The sequence below is a fragment of the Desmodus rotundus genome, chromosome 12, assembly GCF_022682495.2.
Source record: "Desmodus rotundus isolate HL8 chromosome 12, HLdesRot8A.1, whole genome shotgun sequence".
Classification (NCBI taxonomy): domain Eukaryota; kingdom Metazoa; phylum Chordata; class Mammalia; order Chiroptera; family Phyllostomidae; genus Desmodus; species Desmodus rotundus.
The window spans coordinates 68,299,536-68,320,268 of record NC_071398.1 but is presented as its reverse complement, the minus strand read 5'-3'; the positions used below and the strand labels follow the sequence as shown (position 1 = coordinate 68,320,268).

The 20,733-nt window shown below is 41.8% G+C and overlaps 1 protein-coding gene across 14 annotated transcripts in view; it reads right to left on the bottom strand.

Annotated features, from left to right (window-relative positions):
• The window catches only part of PDE4DIP (phosphodiesterase 4D interacting protein), a 166,733-nt gene that overhangs the window by 79,453 nt on the left and 66,547 nt on the right, over positions 1–20,733 (bottom strand). For all 14 annotated transcript variants that reach the window (XM_053916260.2, XM_053916262.2, XM_053916268.2 and 11 more), the window contains 4 exons: positions 19,532–19,608; positions 16,818–16,941; positions 16,466–16,641; positions 13,299–13,416 (listed from right to left, as the gene is read on the bottom strand). In XM_053916260.2, coding sequence (XP_053772235.1) covers positions 13,299–13,416; positions 16,466–16,641; positions 16,818–16,941; positions 19,532–19,608 — 495 coding nt within the window. The remainder of the gene's footprint in view (positions 1–13,298; positions 13,417–16,465; positions 16,642–16,817; positions 16,942–19,531; positions 19,609–20,733) is intronic.

The following is a 20,733-nucleotide window of genomic DNA, read 5'->3' as shown; positions in this document are numbered from 1 at the left end:
AATTAGAACTATCCTAAACTGAATTTTCAGTTAAAAGATCAGAAAGTCTGCACATAAAGTGAAAAACTCATCAATGTAGAACTACTACAAAACTTGACTTTAGGGAACTGTATACTAATTTGAAACAAGATTCCTAAGTACAATATTACTATGGTCAGGATCTTTTGCACTCTGTTTTGATCTCTAGATTTTGGGGCCCTGGGAAGTATCTCTTAGGACCATAGTCACTTTTGTATCCTCAGCATTTTACTGTTTCTAAGACCTACTTCTAAGCTGGGAGTTTCCCAGAGAATCAGATGTGGAAAATCCCCATGTCTCAAACCAGTTGTATGAGGTTTCGTTGCCCTAGTTATGGCATTGGAAATAGCTGTTCTATTTACTGAAAACTATGCCAAAAAGACAAAAAAAGTGACTCTGGCAGAGAAGCCAAAGTAAATGAGGAAATGCAAGAATATCAAAGTCAACCCAGTTAGGCTTTATGGTAATACCACAAGCATGATTTTCCTGTGCTGCCTGGAAATATTTAGATGTCAAAAACAATCATGTCTTGCATTAATTACTAATACAGCATTTCAAAACACCTGTCTTAAAACCAGGGGATATCCAGTTTGACTACAGATCGTAGTAATACGGGTATCAGCAGAATCCCTTCAAATAGTAACATCAGTCTTTCAACTTAAGTTCTTAAATACCCATAGCTATTTAAGAGAATTTTAAAGTATTATTAAATCAGTTAACCAATGAGTAAGAATTTAGGGAAACTTCAGTATGTCTTTTCCCTGCCTTCAGGGAGCTTTCAGTTTAGTTGAAGGGGAGAAAATGTGGATGCTATGATTAGAACAACTGACTACTAAACTGAAAGGTATTGACTGAAATCTAATATGTGCAGATAAAGCTGAAATTAGCATGGGTTAATGTAGTTGAAGGGGTCAAGAGAGGCATTTGGGATGGGTCTTAGAATGAAGAAAAAAAGGAAGGGACTGCAGAAAAAGAAAAGTGTATCATCAGAAGAAGTCTTGGAATAATATAGTGCTAGCCTGTAGGTAAGAGGAGATATTAGAGATGTTGTGGGACATCTGAATGTCCAGGTTCATCCTACATCTAAGTTCATTCAAAGAACATGTATGAAGGGCCAACTCTAAGCCAGACACTATGCTGTGGTGCTACGGAGGGCCTTGGCAACTATTAGAATTGGACTTTGTGTTATAAACTTGAGCAGAGAATGGCATGATGAAAACTTTATTTTAGGAAGATAACCCAGGCAGCAGGCAAAATCTCAGTCAAAAGATCAGAAATTGGAGTTTCAGGGAGAGATTTGGGGTGATTATAGGAAGACCTGCTACAGAAAGCAGGAAATACGGGAATCATTTTGAAGGAATGAACAGCAGGACTTGATGACGTATATGCAGAGAGGGTGAAGGAAAAGAAAACATTAAAAATGGAGATAAGGTTTTGGTCTGGGAAACTGATCGATAAAATGGTTTAAATGAGCAGAAACATGCAGTTGAAGAGTCCATTTGCAAAAAGATAATGCAGTATTTGATTTGTGACCTGCTGAGTTGAGGTGATTCAAGAAAACTTCTGCAATGAAAGCACAAGTGAGAAGGGGACAGAATTTCAAGAATAAGAACAATGGTTATAACACTGTTAAAAGCTAGAGACAGATCCGCAGGAGAAGTACAGTTGGGCATATCATTTTCTTTTTTTTAAATATTTTTTATTGATTATGCTATTACAGTTGTCCCATTTCCCCCCTTTACTCCCCTCTGCCCTGGACACACCCCACCCGCATTCCCTCCTTTAGTTCATGACCTTGGGTTGTACATATAAGTTCTTTGGCTTCTACATTTCTTAAACTATTCTTAATCTTCCCCTGTCTATTTTGTTCCTACCATTTATGCTGCTTATTCCATGTACCTGTACCCCCTCTCTCCCTCCTCCTCCTCTCCGCTGATAACCCTCCATGTGATCTCCATTTCTGTGATTCTGTTCCTGTTCTAGTTGTTTGCTTAGTTTGTTTTTGTTTTTTCAGGTTCGATTGTTGATAGTTGTGAGTTTGTTGTCATTTTACTGTTCGTATTTTTGATCTTCTTTTTCTTAGATAAGTCCCTTTAACATTTCATGTAATAAGGGCTTGGTGATAATGAACTCCTTTACCTTGACCTTATCTGGGAAGCACTTTATCTGCCCTTCCATTCTAAATGAAAGCTTTGCTGGATAGAGTAATCTTGGATGTAGGTTCTTGCCTTTCATGACTTGGAATACTTCTTTCCAGCCCCTTCTTGCCTGTAATGTTTCTTTCAAGAAATCAGCTGACAGTCTTATGGGAACTCCTTTGTAGGTAACTGTCTCCTTTTCTCTTGCTGGTTTTAAGATTTTCTCCTTATCTTTAATCTTGGATAATGCAATTATGATGTGCCTTGGTGTGTGCTTCCTTGGGTCCTACTTCTTTGGAACTCTCTGAGCTTCCTGGTCTTCCTGGAAGTCTATTTCCTTTTTCAGATTCCCATCAGTTCTCCATTATTTTTTCAAATAAGCTTTCAATTTCTTGCTCTTGTTCTTCTCTTTCTTGCACCCCTATGATTCGAATGTCAGAACGTTTAAAGTTGTCTCAAAAGTTCCTAAGCCTCTCCTCATTTTTTTGAATTCTTGTTTCTTCATTCTGTTCTGGTTGAATATTTATTTCTTCCTTCTAGTCCAAACCATTGATTTGAGTCCTGGTTTCCTTCCTGTCAATGTTGGCTCCTGTACATTTTCCTTTATTTCATTTTTCATAGCCTTCACTTTTTCCTCAAGTTTGAGACCATACTCAACCATTTCTGTGAGCATCCTGATCACCAGTGTTTTGAACTCTGAATCTGAGAGGTTGGCTATCTCTTCATCGCTTAGTTGTGTTTTTTCTGGAGCTTGATCTGTTCTTTCATTTGGGCCTTTTTTTTTTTTTTTTTTTTTTTGCCTTGGCACGCCTGTTACATTGTAAGGGGGGAGCCTTAGGTATTCACCAGTGGGGGGGACAACTCTCTTTGCTGCGTTGTGGTTCTGTATGTAGGGGGAGGGAGCCAAGAGGGAACAATGAAACTTGCTCAGCTCTGCCGGCTTTCAGTCACTTTTTCCACTATCCACAAGCAAATTGGGCCCTTCTAGTGCTGATTCCTGGGTGGGTGGGTTTGGGTATGTTCTGGGACCCTGTGGGTCTCTCCAACGAACTCTCCTGTGAGGCTGGAAGTTTCTTCTGCCACCTCAACCCCCACAGGTTTTTACAGGCAGAGAGGTTTTGAGGCTTTATTTCCCCAGGCTGCATGGTCTGTCTAGCTCTCCAGTTTTCCTCCAGGTTTATCCACACACAAATGTGGGACCACCTGCTTTGCCAGCCACTGCCTCGCCCACCCAGGTCCTCTAGCTGCCACCTTGCTGCAAGACTTGTCTTCCCCAGTTGCCCATCTCCGCCACTCCTACTGGTCTGGATGAATGTTTCTTCTTTAACTTCTTGGTTGGTGGACTTCCATACAGTTCAGTTTTCTGGCAGTTCTGGTTGTTTTCTGTTTTTAAATTTGTTGTTGTCCTTCTTTTGGTTGTTGGAGGAGGCACAGTATATCTACCTACACCTCCATCTTGGCCAGAAGTCTCATTTTCTGTAACTGGGTGGACTTGTAAACTTCAGAGTTGTTACCTTTAATTCCTCAGAATCCTATACTAAACCAGACACTAAATTATTTTCGATTCTTTTTCTGAACATCTCTAGCTTTTCAGAAACATTGCTTTACATTTTCACTACACTTTCCACTTCAGGTTCTTGAAACCTAAAACTTCAATCATCATGTAGTCTTAGAAGCATGCTTCTCTAATCATTTTGCATAGTATTTCTAGAACATTCCTAATAAAGATCCATCATTGTACTACCTATAGGATGAAATCCAAAACCTTACCCTGGCATTTAAATATCTCTACAAAAAGATCCTAATCTACTGTCAGCTTCATCTCATACTTCTTCCCTAATCAAATGGTGACAAGGTAAATTTTTAAACATACATGTATTTTGTTACTTGTACGCCCCTGCCTTCTTCTTTCCTAATCTGATGGTCAGGCCCTTAGCATTATCTTGTCTCTTAAGAGTTTTTACACAGTGAAAAGCAGAGGCTGAAGTCAAATGCATTCCCTTTTACAAAATTCTAAACCTACCTAGAAGATTAAGCCAGGTGTCCAAGTGGGGAAAAGGAGAGAGAGAATGTCTTTGAGGTCAACAAGAGAGGAGAAGGTGAGTTTTCACGCATATCGGGAAGAGTCTGGGGGTCAAAGAGTAATAAGGATCCACCTGCATTCCCTATCAGTGCCCTGAGGAAGCAGCAGGACCTGAGGGGAGAACACGGCGGGCAACTTGAAGAGGCTGGACTCTAGGCCCGTGGGTTCTTGCTCCATAAGATTCTAATACAGCAAGCTGTTAGGGTAGGCCGAACCCGGCTTGCTGGGGTACAGGTGCTTCACTGGTGGACCAATGATCAGAGTAATCACCCTGAAGCTTTAGCACCTGAAAAAACCTAGGGGCCTTCACCTTCACATAACTGAGAGGGTGGGGATAAGGAAGTACCAAATGTATAAAACTGAATTCCCCCCAAGCCTGGTTAGGAGAGGGACTCAGGATAACATTAAATTGATTAAAGAGGGGGCTAATGGTGGAAAGAAGGTGAAGGGACTAGTCAAAGAACATGTATGAATGACCCATGGACATGGACAACAGTGTGGGGATTGACTGAGGGAATGGGGTACGGGTGGGCTGGATGGAAGAGGGCGAAGGGAGAAAAATTGGGACAACTATAAAAAATAACAATAACAAATATAACAAAAAATTTTTTTTAAAGACAGTAATGTGATATTTCCTGCATGAATGAATTTGTAAACTAAGAATTATACCCACAATGAACCTTTTGTAGGTGTTCACTGAGGCCTTGTTCTAGAGCCTTTTCACCTTCCACTTTTTATTCTTTTAATGTCATCTCATCCGTTCCCATCTTTATACCAGTAACTTCCCATATATATCTTTATCCCAGAATTCTCCCCCAAGTTCTACTCTCAAATAACCAACTACCTATTTGTGTCTGCATGATGTGTCAGAGCCATGTGAAAATTACCACAGGAAAGACTCAACTCTTGATTGCCGTCTTCCCCTTACCTACAATGCCCCCCGCCTTCCTCCTAATTCTGTATCGGGGGTCAGTAAACTATGAACTGAGGGCTAAATCCAGCCCCCAGCTGTTTTTGTAAACAGAGTTTTATTGGAACACAGCCATACCAGTTCCTTTATGTATTGTGTATGGCTGTTTTTGCGCTACGTCGGCAGACACCTTATGGCCTGCAAAGTCAAAATTTAAATTATTTACTATCTGGCCTTTTACAGAAAAAGTTTGCTAGTCCTTGCTCTTTGTTTTACCACAGTTTGCAATTATTTCTTTGTTTGTTTGATTACCAATAATTTATCTCTCTGTTATTAGAATGTAAGATCCTTAAGGGAAAGGGCTCTCTCTTTCTTATTCATACTGTTTCTCCAGCATCTAACAGCACCAGAATCTGGCCATGGTGGACACTCAGTGATAGTCACTGACTAGCATATATGAATGAATGAATGAATGAATGAGTAGATGAATGAACAAATTTTATTTCAATTTTTTGCCTTGGCACAAATTTCCATTCTTGGTTACCTTCTACTGACCTCATATCTTAGGCAATAAAGTTCCTTAGAAATTAGTTCCCTGAGCTTCTTTCCCCTCCACTCTATCCTCCTTCCAGATTAATTTTTCTAAAACAGAGCTCAGATATATCACTTTTCTGCAATGTAACCTGGAGACCTAATAACTTATCAATTAATCATGAACTTCTTAATCTTCTACCTAAGTCCCCCTGACTCTTGCTTCACCCTATTTCTCTAGCCTGCACTCTCTGTGCCCCTATGTATATCCTATTCTGATTATTGCTTCCTTACCCTGAACTTTCCACCTCTCCATCTCATCCACTTGGTATGTTCTCTCTCCCCCTGTCAAAATCCTATCCAACTTTCAGGTATCTCCTGTAAGCTGCCTTTCTTTCTATCTTCAAAAGACATGTCTCTCTTCTTTATTTCCAAAGTCCTTTAGTGCCTATAGTGATTTGTGTGTCATTTCTCTGTATTGCCTTTCCCCAATTAGCTGGTAGCTCCTCAAGACAAACCATACACCTTACTCATCTTGTTATCTTCTGAGGTACTAAAGAACAGTATGTTCCTAGATCTAAGTATATAATCAGAGAAGGAATGAATGAATGAATTGATGCTTTTCCTTTTCATCCCTTATTAAAATCCTACTCATTCCTCACAGATTGGAATCTTCACTACCCCGTTGCCCAGGATGATTTTTTTCTCCACTGACTTGTATTCTGTTTCCATCAGCGCCCTTGTTCCCTTCCAATGAGATTGTAATTTCTAGAAGGCAGAGACGAAACCTTATACATTCTGCGTTCCTCTTCCTTCACCTACCAGTAATTTGTGCACTGTAAATGCTCAATAAATACTTTCAATGAAGCTGTAAAGAAGTACCTTGTTTTCCCACCTCTTTTGCTGCTCTAAAGGGTCAGGGCTACAGTGTTCTTAGCTGATGAGACTTGTTTCTGACACATGTTCCCAATGAGTGTTATGTCTGGGAGATAGTGATGTTGAATGAAGACTTGTCACTGAGTCTCCAGCATCCACATTCATCCGCTTAAGAAGTGGATACAGCCCTGGCTCTGTGGCTCAGTGGACTGAGTGCTGGCCTGAGAATCAAAAGGTTGCAGGTTCAATTCCCAGTCAGGGCACATGCCTGGGTTGCAGGCCAGGTTCCCCAGTTGGGGGCATGCGAGAGGCAACCAATTGACGTGTCTCTTGCATGTGGATCTCTCACTCCCTCTTTCTCTCTCCCTTCCCCTCTATCTAAGAAGTAAATAAGTCTTTTTTTTAAAAAAAGGGAGGGGGAAATACAGAAAAGCTGCCTTAAAAAAAAAATCTTGTATGAAGTTGGCTGGAGGTACCTGAGGTAATAATCCCTGCAAGCTTTCAGTCCCTGCCTTGAGCTTTGAGAGCGTATTATTGCCTTAACCTCCACTTCAGACCTCTCCATGGTAACGCTGGAATGTCTGCTATTTTGGGAAACGTGCCTCACTGAATGCAGTGCTATTTGCATTAGGTTCCAACCAAGCCAGAAATGCAATGGCTTGAGTGTCTGCTTCTTTGTGTGAGTGCCTGATTGTTTAAGGTCTGCCTCTCCCTAATCCTGTTGTCCTGTTTCATTTTTTAGGCCAGCCACAGTGAAATTGCATGTTCATAAATATTGCTTATCTTACACTGGGGAAAAATGAAGAGAAAAAACGGAAAGAAACAAGATGAGAATTCCTCTAGACTCTCCTTTGCAAGTACATCACTTCCCCTGCCTGCACACCCTCCAGGGTTGGTTTCATTCAAAACGTTCTTTGAGATGAAGCTCCCACCTTCTGTAGAAGGGAATGATATCAGCAACCGTAGCCACCGCCAGCTTTGCGCTGCAACATTGAGGATGCCTTCACTAAGGAAGGGAGAAACGCTTTGTAAACTTCGCTTTATTCGATTTTCTGACTCCCTAGTGAAAAAGGTGGCAGCCACATGAAACAGTGCCCGAGCACTCTCATCACGACATGCAATGGGTCTGAACGGATGTGGAGGCTGCAACCAAACATGGAGAGTTGTCCACTGGTGGCATGTCAAGCTTCTGCATTTTGTCGTTGTTCTATAAAGTTAGTTATATAACAGGAGCGCAGAAGTATTATGCGGGTTCGCTCCAGCTAAAATGGATGCTGTGCAATATTTTGGTAAAATAGAAAAGGAAAACAGAGGGATAGTAAAATCAATTAAATCAATTACTCTGTATCAAAACAGTATGTCTTATTTGAGGGAACAAAAAGGCAGCTACTATGAGCAGATCACACCAGAGCAAAGGCTTCAGGTGTCACGAATAGCAAGAGCTGCCACATGTTACTGTATACAGAAGGGGGAGGCAAAGTGCTGTATGACTGGCTTTAGGATGTTCTTTATACCCCTGTCTAATTCACAGGATGGATTAGCTGAAGCAGTTAACAGCTGTGTGACACCATGATTTACTTCCTCAAGGGGCGACGTCAATTATCTACTCAGTCGATCCTCAGTCTAAACAACCACCAGTCTTTCTAAAATGCAATCATATGCTTTTAATCCCCTTGCTTCATTTCTTTTTTAAATACTCTGTTGCCTACAACATGAAGTCCTTAGCTTGACATTTCCGGGACGTTCCAGCTATGTATTTCATTCTCCAACAGTTACCACATACTTGGTTATATCAATTCTTCCCAATATCTTAACTGTGTTCCACCCCACCGTATATCCTGTCTCCCCCCCCCCCCCCCCCCCCCCCCCCCCCCGCCCACAGAGCACTTCTATTTCCTGCCTGGTGTACTCAGTCTTTAAGGCCCAGGTCAAGCGTGACTTCTACAAGAGGCTTTCTCCAACCTCCACAGGCAGACACGCTTCCTGTTATCTGTAAGTCCCTGTAGCACTGTGCATATTTCTATGTATTTATTTATCATCCTGTATTTTAGTCCTATACACGCCAAGCTGTTATTGCACTATAAACCCCTTAAAGGCGGCTAAGACCCCCAGACCTGCGGCTCTACTGAGCAACAGTACAATCTGCGAAAGTGCATTTTGCAAATTCATGGGGGCGTTTCTTGTTTTTATTGTGGTTACGATGATTAGTGGGGCAAAGGGTGCTATGTAACTTTCAGTGAAGAAAGCATGACATCTGAATGATTTTCAAATGATCCCTGGGGCACTGAGGGAGATAATAAAACTGTATATAATCATCTGAGCCTAGGCCTTAGTTCCACTGTATATACGAGCACATTAATATACGCTGAATCTTCCATAAATTGAACCAGTATGTACATTAAGGGACGGTTGCTTTTGTTTCATTTGGAAATTTACCACAAGTTTTTCACCTTGGCATCACCACTAGCCTGTTACTAGTCCGGTGCTCAACTTACTGAGCCACACCAGCCAGGGCACCACTTGCCATTTCTGAAGTGGCAGTATAACACACCTGCATGTTATAACATCATTTATGACATCAGACCACATTTGAAGCTGTGACAGTCACAGTGACTTTCATTACAGGTAGAAGCCCCTGTTCCTTTACGTCTCTTAATACAGCTGTGCTCAAGAATTCACATATTAAAATAAACATTATTTTATTATAAATTACTCTCTTTTTATGTCGTATACGTCGATATATACTTCACCGGGTTGTTTTTAGATTTATTTTGAGTTAATATATAAAGTATTTAGAGCAGCACCTGGCACACGGAAAAGGATACAAATGTGCTGATTTCATTGTACAGAAAGGTTGTTGCATATTCATTGATAAAAATTGTAGATTACACTTGGAATATGTATTTAAGAAATACTATAAATTCACTTCTAGGTTTTATAATAACCTGAAGCATTTGAGTGGGACTAAATGTTCCCAGGATACTATGAAACGTGCTTCGACATTTCTTTTCGTCTACGAGATTAAAGTGGGATACAACGATCACTGTGACCAGGTTGGCCTGAACCACTCGCGCTGCGCTGTGGTCCCCCTGAGAAGCCAGGACTCATGCTGACCATTCCGAGTTCCGTTTTTGCCTGTAAAATAGTTTTCCTATGTGCAATGCTAGCAGGTCCAGAGGGAGAATTATGGCCATTACTCTTCCTAAGAAATAACTGCTATATTTATTCATTTTGCCTTTGTTGTAAAACAAAGATACTTACAATGTGCATGAGGTTTACAATATCTGACTCCCTGACCGTGTCTTTATAGCTTCTATGCATTTTAAGAATAGCTTTACTCCTTTTCAGGTTGTTATATGGATAATGATGATAGCAGTTACCATGTTTTAAGTAATATGCTAGAAACTTCATATGCTAGAAATGTGCTAGAAAAACATTAGGGTTTTTTTTCCAATCCTCACCTGAGAATATATTTTACTGATTTTTAGAGAGAGAGGAAAGGAGAAAGGAGGGGAAAGGTAGAAGAAGGGAGAGAGAGAAAGAAACACTGATGTGAGAGAGAAACATCCATCGGCTGCCTCTGGTCCACACTCCGACTGGGAATCAAATCCGCAACCAAGATATGTGCCCTGACCGGGGGTTAAACCCACAACTTTCTGTGTATGGGATGATGCTCCGACAAACTAAACCCCCCACCCAGGACTGCACATTAGGAATTTTTGTGCCTATTTTACAGAGCACCAAACTACTTGGAGGGTTTATGCAACTTGCCCGAGGCTGTACATTAAAAAAAGTGTTGACACTTGGATTCAAATTCGAAAACCTGAGCCCAAGAGACTTTATACTAGAATCACATATTGAAGGACCAGGATTCTTCCTCCAGATGTGGACTTGACTGCACCCTTCCCTAAGTCAATCCGAACCACTTGTGTAGGGCTAGCAGTTTCCAAGATATTAGAGAAATCATTTGAACATTTCTTTCTGCTTGGGCCACAGAATATGAAATAGAAGCACAGTGACCAAAACCATTTCCTCTTCTGTGGAACCTGAACACACTCTGGGAGAAGTTTTCAGAGAGCTCTCTGGATGCTCACTGAAAGGCTGCATCTGCATTCTCTGGCCAGGCCACTTTGGGCTGTTTTAGAGATGATAATATAAAATAATTCTATGCACATTGACCAATACTTGGGGCTTAACTTTTTTTCCCCATAAGGCTCAGACCCAAAGGGAGAAACTAGGAAATAGGCTCTGGGAGGCTTTCTGTCCTCCACATCTGAGAAGACCTGTTGTCAGAGGCCCCCTGTGACAGAGCTTTCCAACTTGGGTGTTCCAGCCACCGTGCCTCAGAGCGGCCCACCACTTTGCTAAGATGTCAGCCCCTCGGCAATCAGGTCAGGGACAAGTCCAGAGGTGGACATGGGCAGTCGCCTCCAACCATGACCAGCCTTGGTCACTTCAAAGTAACACAGACAATCATTTCCTATGAAAATGAACTTTCTATGAAAAGGTTTGACAAACACTGTCTTACAGAATTAACAGCACAATACAATCAGGTTTGTAAGTGTACAAAGAGTTAGGTAATAACAAGTCTTTATAGGTAGGTACCAGGATTCATTAGAGAAGCATATCAATTTAGTATCATTTATAGGACTGGATGCATTTCTTTTTCTGCCCACGCAATGTCATTATCCTCTGAATGCTGTACTTATCCTTGCTCTAAGCGTCCCTTTAGAATAGATGGGAACAATTTAGTCTCTTCGAAATTATAATCTTTCTGTTCCTCAAATCTGTTCTGAAAACTGATACCAACCCAATTCCCCTCACTAACATTGCAAATACTGAAGGACCGATACCCATTTTGTGCTTACCAAAGATACTGGTGAAAATAAGTACATGTACATAAATACATCTGTATTTATGTGTCTCTAAATATAAAACTGGAGCAATGAGAGTGATTTTATTCCAGAATTCACATGCATATTATATCTTTCAAAGTGCTCACCTTGGGGAATATGTACTTTTTCTGTTGACGCTGGGCTGGTTATAATAGAATGTCATCATTATAGGAGACTTTGGAGATTATTTGGGCTAATTTTACACATATGGAAGCTGAGAAAGTGATGTACTCATAGTCATACAATTAGTAAAGAAAGAAACAGAATAGAAATCCAATTCTCCTAATTACCTCAAGGTTTTTCTAATTAGAAAAGTGTTATGGAGGGCCCCGGCCAGGTAGCTCACCAAGGTTGCGGGCCTGATCCCCAGTCAGGGCACATACAAGAATCAACCAAGAATGCATCAATAAGTGGAACAACAAATCAATCTCAATCTCTCTCTCTCCCTCTTCCTCTCTCTAAAACTAAATTTAAAAAATTTATAAAAATTAAAAGTGTTATGGAATCCTTTCAAGAGTCCCATCAGAACATTTCCATATATTTCAACATATATCTTGCAAAAAGCCCATGAACTTTTAATTTTTATTCATATCTGTCACACTATATGCATACAGATCATTTTCTGAGTGCGTTAATCAGGACCTTCCAACCCAAATGGAGCCACAGTCCAAGAGGTTTACAAGTGTGGCCTAGACAGTGATTTCTTCTGCCCTCACTGCATCCTAAGCACCCAGACTGGCCCCCTCCAAGCAAGATGCCCCCCCACTCACCACCACACCCTGTGGACGGTGCCGTCTGGTATCTGTATCAGGACACGGAAAGGTCGGAAACCTGCTTTAAACCAATTGTCATCACTGCTTTTTTATCCCGAGTCCGATCTCTGTGTAGGTGAACCAATAAATTAAACCACATATATTTTGCTTTGTTTTGGGTCTAAGATCTCTAAGAAAACCTGATAATTGTTAATACTGTTTGGACACAGATATATTCCAGGGTTCCTTTAGAATGTATCTTTTTAGTAAATTAAAAGTACAGTGGAGGGTGGGAGTTCCCTCTGGGGTAACTTCCAGGGGCAATAATATAGATCAGTGCAATTATTTTCATCATAGTGAGGGTTCTCTCTTCAACATTGAAACCACGTCACACAGTATATAGAGTTACAAATCACTCAGTGTAGTAGGAAAAATTCTAATGGCCCCCATGATTCCCACACCTGGGTCTCCACACCTTTGTATAATCCCCTCCCCTGGGTATGGGCAGGACCTATAACTTCCTTCTGATCAATAGAATGAGGAAAAGGTAATGGGATATCAATACATAGTTATGCTATGTTACATACAAAAAGCAAAGGGATGTTACAGATATAATTAAGGGCCCTACTCAGCTGACTTTAAGTTAACCAAAAGGGATAGCACACTGGTCGTCTGACTTAATCGGGTGAGCCGCTTAAAAAAGTATCTAGAACTGAGAAAAACAATAATGTTCCCTCCCTTTCTATCCCCCACCCCCGTCTCCACTGCTGGCTGTGAAGAAGCAAGCCACCATAACTTCTACAGCCACATAGAAATAAATCTTTCCACAAACTTAGTAGTGAATCCTTTTTTAAGTGAGCCTCCAGAAGAGAAAGCAGCCCAGCTGAAACCTTGATTTCAGACTTGTGAGACCCTGAGCAGAGAAGCCAGCTAATCCATTCCTGGACTTCTGACCTACAAAATCTGTGGAATAATAAATGTATATGGTTTTAAACCGGTAGGTATGTGGTCACTTGTTACGCAGCGATAGAGAGCTAATACACTTAGATGTTAAAAGTGCACGACTCACGGAAGCATGGATGGCGCAAACCTCACCTGCACTTCCATGCTCGTTGGCTCCTCCAACAGATGCAGCAGTTGTTGTTTCTCTTGAGAGAGCTGTGCCACGAGCTTCTCCTGGGCAGCCAGGCTCTGGCTCAGTTCTTCAATTTGTCTGCGTTGAAGAAGAAGACAGAGCACACTTATAGTCATGATACCACTATTACCTTCAGCCCACTCCAGACAGAGCATGGTTCAATACTGTAGGTTTTGGGCTTTGGGGGTCATTTAACTCTTTGATTCTTTTCTTCAGGAAGCCACGTATGCTCTGCTCCAGCTCCCAAATATTTACACAAATGACTTTTGCTTACAATGTCACCAGTTTCATGGGCCTGCTGAAGCTGGCCCATGGATCTGTACACCACAGGTATATGGAACTCTAGAAATGAGGGCCCAGAAGTTGTGGGTTTGGGGGTTGTTATTGCTGTTTCACTCAAGAAATAATTCTTAGGTAAGGATTATGTAGACTCAATGCACTCTACCAAGTACTGAGAATATAAAGTTGGAAAGACAAAACTGTACTCTACACAAACTTAAACTCTTTTAGGGTATGTGCCAAGAGTTTGGGGAGTGGGGAGAAACAGTAATAGAAACAAATGACAGGAACAGAATGTAATAAGTGCTACCGTACCAGAGCTGTATACCATGTGTACATTGGGGGCTGCCATGGAGCTACAGGAACACAGATTTAAAAAAAAAAAAAAGTGATTCATTTGACCAGAAAGAGTTTAGGGAAAGCTCAGGAGAAGAGATTTTGAAGATTGGATTATTTTCCAGACTCAGGGAAGAGCTTGACCAGAGGAATGAAGGCATTAGATACAAGGCATATTTGGGGAAGTCACAGGCAGGGGAAAAGGAGATGGGGAGGGGGAAGGCAATGGCTGGAGAAGAGGCTGGACATTCAGACTAGATTAAGTTAAAAGACTGTGTGCTGTGCTGAAATATACAAACGACAGGTTCAAATCAGCCATTATTCATCTATAGTGTGCAAGGCACATCTTGCTGTTCCTCTGTTTGTAAATCTTAGAGTACTAGAGACCCCTCTCCTTGGAAAACATGCTGTGCTAGGTGAAATGTTTCCACGTGGGATGGTTATGTCTGTGCAAGTGTAAGACAGTGATAGCACCCTGGGAGGAAGACAGTTTGGCAGAAAGGTGAGGGGAGCCAGAAAGTCAAATTCTAAATTCACTTAGGGTATGAGGATCAGCTAAGATTTGGGGCTAAGAAGGTTAGAACTTAAAAAAATTATGCAAATGCAAGCTGTTATGCTAATTCTGATGATGAATGTGGACTCCTTATCAAATCCCCATGTATCCGTACCGGAATATGTCTACTTTTCTCAAGCCTCAAACATCACTCATCGCTTTGACCCTCTGTCTCTGCAGGTGATCTATTTCTCCTACTTTATAAAGCCGTTCAAGGCCATCTGACCGAACACCCTCGATTTACTTGTCAGGGGTGAATGTTTTCTTTCTTTTCTTCCTTTTTTCTTTTAGTTTAACAAGCATTTACTGAGATGCAGAGATGAGACGAGTCTCAGGGAATGTAGCAGGGAAGATATGGAAGGAAATACAACACCACACTGAGAAGTGTGCAATAAAGGATGTGTATGTAAAACAAAGAAAGAATACAGGCTTAATTCTGCCATCACAAAAGCCTTCACAGAAGTAACCACTGATGCCTTAGTGAGTTTTTAAGGATGAATAGTTCTCCAGGAGGGAAAAAGACAGATGCTGCCCACAGAAGGAAAGCACGAGCAGAATTCTGGGGGCCTGACGTGGCATGACCGCTTTATAAACAGGCAGGGTGGCTTCAGGTTTGGATTCCAGCTATCTGTCAAACTATAGCAACTTCTGCAGCAACTTCTAGCTGTTCCTGAAACCATGCTACGTAACTCGCTCAATGCCAGTCTCTTCATTTATAAAGCATAATACTCCCTATCTCATGGGGGCTGTTAGGAGGATTAAATAAAAATGTAAAGTACTCAGGTCAACTGTATAGTAAGAGCTCAACAAAACTTAGTCCCCATCAGTGAAATGTGAAGGGGTCACGGTGGGGGAAGATTCTGGGAGAAATCGGGGGTTGGGTCATAAAACGCTTTGATGGCCACACTAAGGAGAACGGATCTTATCTCCTGAAGATGCTGGAGAGCTTTTTAAATGGCATGATCGGATCTGTGTCTCAGATCACATAGGCCACCGTGTGTACATTGCATTTTTTAACCTATTTGGGTAAAACCACTGAAGGCTTTTATGACACCATCGCATCACGCCTCTAAGAGGCTAAATTATTTGTCAATGTGATAATGTGGAATTCCCGGCTTCAAAACTGCTCTGAATTGTTAGGCTGGGATAGACTGGAGAGTGGCAGGACCGGAAGTGAGAACAGCTAGAAGTTGCTGCAGGAATGCAGACAGTGATGGCCTTACCAACTGCCCAACTACCTTTAGGAACAAATCCAAGTCCTTTACTGTGGCATACAAAGCTGACACAGTCAGACCCCTACTGTCAATACAGCTTACCTCTCCCTGGGCTTCCCCAGACCCTCTGCTCTAGTTATATAGAACTATTTGCAGGTCTTGAAATATGCCCTTCCCAGTGTCTCCCTTCCACAGCTTCTCCTTCTCACAGAACATTTCTCTTCCCCATGCACTTCCTATGCTTTCTTCTAACTTCTCTTCATTCTTCAAAACTCAGCTCAGATTTCAGCTCCTCTAAGAAACTTTAGTCTGGAACAGATGACAATCCTACATGTCCTCAGAGCATCCCATGTTAATTCTATCGGAAAACTTACTCTGATCATGTAACATTTATTGATGAGAGAACTGAGTCTTTCATGTCTGTAACCTTAGTGCTTAGCCCAGTGCCTGGAACGTAGCAGGTGCTCAATAAACATTTGTAGAATAAGCAAATCCATGTCTCTTGCCTCACACCATTTGAGCCTTGTTCTATTTATAACTACTTCAGGCTCCTGATTGCCAACACCCGTTAATAAATACCATTGAAGACTCTACCCTAAAAAGAAAGCTTCAGTTGGGGGAGCCATAGAGTCTTAGAGATGAACACTGTACATCCTTAAAAGGGAACAGTACAGCTGCTATATGCACTCATAGCCTGGAGAAGAGGCAGAAGACAAGCAACAAATACAGAACCAAAGGCACCTACTTGTCCCTCTGGGCCAGGGTCTCAGTGTACTGGTCGGGCCTGACCCGGTCTCCTGGTACATCGTCCCTATCCTTGGTGACTCCCTTCAGTTTCTCTGAGAGCTCCAGGTTACACTCTTTCTCTGCTTCCACCAGAGCTGCCATCCGCGCAGCTTCATTCTTTGCTAGCCTGGATTCCTGCAAAAAGAACAAAGGCTGAGAGGCTGCAAAGTCCCCACCTAGGTTAGGAGCCCTAAAACACAGGGACACTTGATGCGTGTGGAAAGCAAAGCAAGGAAGGAAAGGCGCATGCAGGGGGCAGAGCAGTAGGGAAAGAGGAAAGAGGGGCCTGGCCGTTTGGAGTCCGCGCTCACCTCCTGCAGAAGCTGGATCTTATTCTCCAGGAGCTCGTACACATGCTGCGTCTCCTGCTGTCTCTCCTCAAACTGTCGCCGGAGCTCCGCTTCATTCTGGCTGCTGAGGTTCTCCACATCAGCACTAAAACCAGTCACAGCCAGTCATGTAATTTAGCAAGTGAACCCGTGAACATTGTTTCACAGTGATGAGGAGGGAAATGAAGCATTTTCCCCTCTGCAATTATTCGTGGAACTGCTCTTTCTAACCTTTTCAGGTAATCTTTTAGGAACTCTATATTTTTGTTGCCTGTCAATCAGACTCCCTAGCAGCTCCATTATTGTTACAGCTTCATGAGGGGCGACTTGCATTTGGAAGGTGGGTAGTCATCACACAGTTCAGAACTCAACATCCATGTTCACTATCATCTGTCCCTGGACTCTTCCACTCAGACCCTCCTCCCAGAGTGCATTGCTAGTTCCCCGCCTTTCTTGCTATTTTTATTTAAAGTGTTCCTTCCATGTAGGTTGCTGGGCCAGAATTTCCATTTGGACAGCCACAGAAGTGCTCTCCTCCTTTACAACCAGAAACTCATAAATATCTGTCCTGAATCCGGGCTGCCTGTCCAGAGTTCGATCCCGTTTTCCCATGGTCCCATGCAGAGAGCAGACATTTAATCTATGGGAGCTCAGGGTTCTGGCCCAGCTTCGCTCCTCTGATGTCCTCAGGAATGAAATGTCCAGGCGCTAGCATGAAGTGGGTCAGGTGTCACCAGCTTATTTTTAGCTCTGGTAACAGCTGCCCTTGGATATCTGAGGATTAGAAATTCGGGGGCAGTATCAGGTGCTCAGTGATCTTAATTCCGGTTTGCTTTTATTCCTGTTTTAAGACATTTGTTGAGAACCACGAGCCATCTTTTTGTCCACAGGGCAAATAACAATATTGAACCTTCATAGGTTCTTGATAAATCACAGCTACTCTACCCCAGCCCTGCGGTACTTTAATATTTGAGCCAGAAGGTCGTGTCCATGGAGACCAACTGGAGCTTCCCTGAAGATTACAGGATTCCTCGGCTGCTGGTGGACACTGCTCACACCATCCCAGCAGCTATATTTATCTTGAGTGCCCATGTCATTATACAGCCTTCTGGGGACAGAAGGGTCTTGGTTGTATAAGGGACACAAGTCGTGAGAATAATCCCAAACAGAAAGACTCCTAAATAGGCAGACCTCTGGAATCATCAACTTTTACTTTGCCTCCATATTCCTTGATAAATGTAATAGACCAAAGCTAACTATCATGTTGCGAGAACAGCAGTCACACATTTTCTGCGTGCTCAGTTAGCCAGGAATCCTGATCCGACAGGCCACAGCTGTCGTGAAGTCAGAAGAACCTTGAAGTGGTGCCAGATGTGGGTTCTGCCCCTCATTTGAGAAGACTTCGACACTCCGTACCTCAGTTTTCTCATTTCTAAAAATGTAACAACTCCACCTAATTAAAAGCTGAAATGATATAGAAATTTCTTAAAGCATTACACAAATCTCAAAATCTATTACTCATCTGTTATTTTATAAAATATTTTATATTTTATAGGTTTTCCTAAAATCTACCAGCTTGTTTAATGCTTTAGTAAGTGTTTAATAATGCCGGTACATTGTGTATTATTGAATCTGGTTTTGAGCACTCTGAGCTTGCTAGACTTGTCATCCTAAATATCAAGAGATACTGTAGCACTAGAAAGAATGTCAGATCAGATTGACTGCATGCTGATCCTCACGATATCATCTGGAAATTATTTTTAATGACAATTTTAATAATACTTAATCATTTAAAACTCACTTATGAAATTATAAAAACTACAAACTATGAAAGTAACCGTTTTAACAACACAAAAGCGTATAAAGAAAAAAAGTCAAGTCTTCTCCCCATTACAAATGCTGGTCTCACTCTCTGGATGTAAGCAATGTCAAAGAGTTTGTTACATTACCTTCCAGTTTTTTCCACGCACAATCAAGCAAGCACATGTACACACAGAGAGGGCTGTTTGTCTTTACCCAAAAGGGCTGATACTATAAACATCACTCAGCACTTTTGCCCCTTACCTAGTCTATCAGAGACTTCTGACCAGGACAGTAATATAAAGCTAACTCATTCTTTTTAACGAATGCATAATATTCCACAGTATGGTAATATCGAAATGCCTTTTACCATTGCTCTATTGAAGCATAGTTGAATCTAGGTTTTCGCCATTACAAATAATAATTCTGTAATCATCCTTATACATTTATCCTTTCATAATCATGCTTTTGTTTATAGGAATAGATTCCTTCTAAGATTTATTTGAGGAAAGGAAATGCTTATTTTTTATTTTGAGAGGTATTTTTTACTTTACTTTTTTACTTTGCCACATCCCCCAAAATTTGCTACAATTCACACTCTCACCAGCAGTATATGAGTGTGCCCATTTTCCACAAACTGTGCCAGCCCTTGGTGTTATTGGTAGATTACTGAATAGAAAGTTTACAAGCTTAGGTGTGGTGCATTTACCAACCTATGGCAAGATCTGTTGGACTTAGTAACAGAGAGAAAGCACATTATTTCAGTTCCTGAATTGGACATGGCATCCAAATGCCAGAGTTCAGGGTAAGGAATTTGGTTCCAAATCTACCGTTCTCAGACTAGTGGCCGGACTCTTGAAGGGACCAGAATTCAACTACTGTAAACTGCAACTTACCAAGTTTTATCCAAATGCTGTTTCTTGTCCTGCAGTTCTCGTTTCAGGCTCTCCACTTCAACCTTCAGCTCGATGTTCTGAAAAGCACATAGGCAATAATTGGCATTAATTGCCACAGACCGTCTACCCCGGAACCAGGTTCCTGCTTGATCTTGCCTCAGTCCACAACTTGTCATCGCAAGTCAGCCCTTCTCGTGGCCCTTGACATAGAAGTGGAGTCAGTAGCCCAGCCAATGATGAAGGAACTGTGCGGCTTCAGGACTTCCCCAGAGCTGCTTACCCATTCTCCTAATCTGTTCGTTCATCGCGGCCGCTGGCGACGAACAGCGCCGGCCGAGCCTGTTTGCTCCTTAAAGTATTGGAGGACGGAGTGTGTATTAAAATATTTTTTTTCCTATCAACATAGGTCTGTTCCTGAAAACCAAAGAGCTATACATAGGACTGTTTTTTAAATACACCTAGGGAGTGAATTCTTTAAAGAAGTTATATCATGAACATTTTAAAAAAACAATATACTGTCTTTATCATAACATTGGTTTTCATAAATTGCATTTGTTTAAGGTGAGAGGAGATTCTGAGGGCAGATCAACGCAGGGAACAACTGATTTTTATTGAGGTGAAGTAGCCACAAATCAGATTTTGACAAACAGAAAAAGAAAATAAAAACATCCCAAGTGAAGTATGAACAAAGATTTGGTGAGAGGTTGTACATACAGAGTCCAGGGCGGGTGAAGTGCCTGGTATATGGTGTGGAGTGGGAAATCAGCCCAGAACACGGTTTACAACTAGCTCATGAAAGGCGTGCGAAGAAGACTGAATAGTCATCAGCAGAGAATAAGAACTCACCAGGGAGCTGCAGGCAAAATACTGCCATGCTCAGGTCTGGTCGAGGAAGAAGGAAGGAACTTAGGGTAGACGTGAAGAAGATGGATGAGTCAAGAGGCAACCGACCAGAATACGGATGGGGGCTGTCGGAGGCCAATGAAGCACAGGGAGAAAGACTCAGAAAGCCTTTCATAGGTAGAATCCTCAGGGCTCGCTGATCTCTGAGAGTTTCCGATTAGACCAGAGGGAGGAGCAAAGCTGATGAAGTTTCTAGCAAGTGGGCAGCAATGCGTATTATTAACTAAACTAGGGAACAGAAAAAGAGAAGCAGGTTTGTGGGGTAACCCAAGGAGGAGTCTATTAGTTCAGGGATTTAA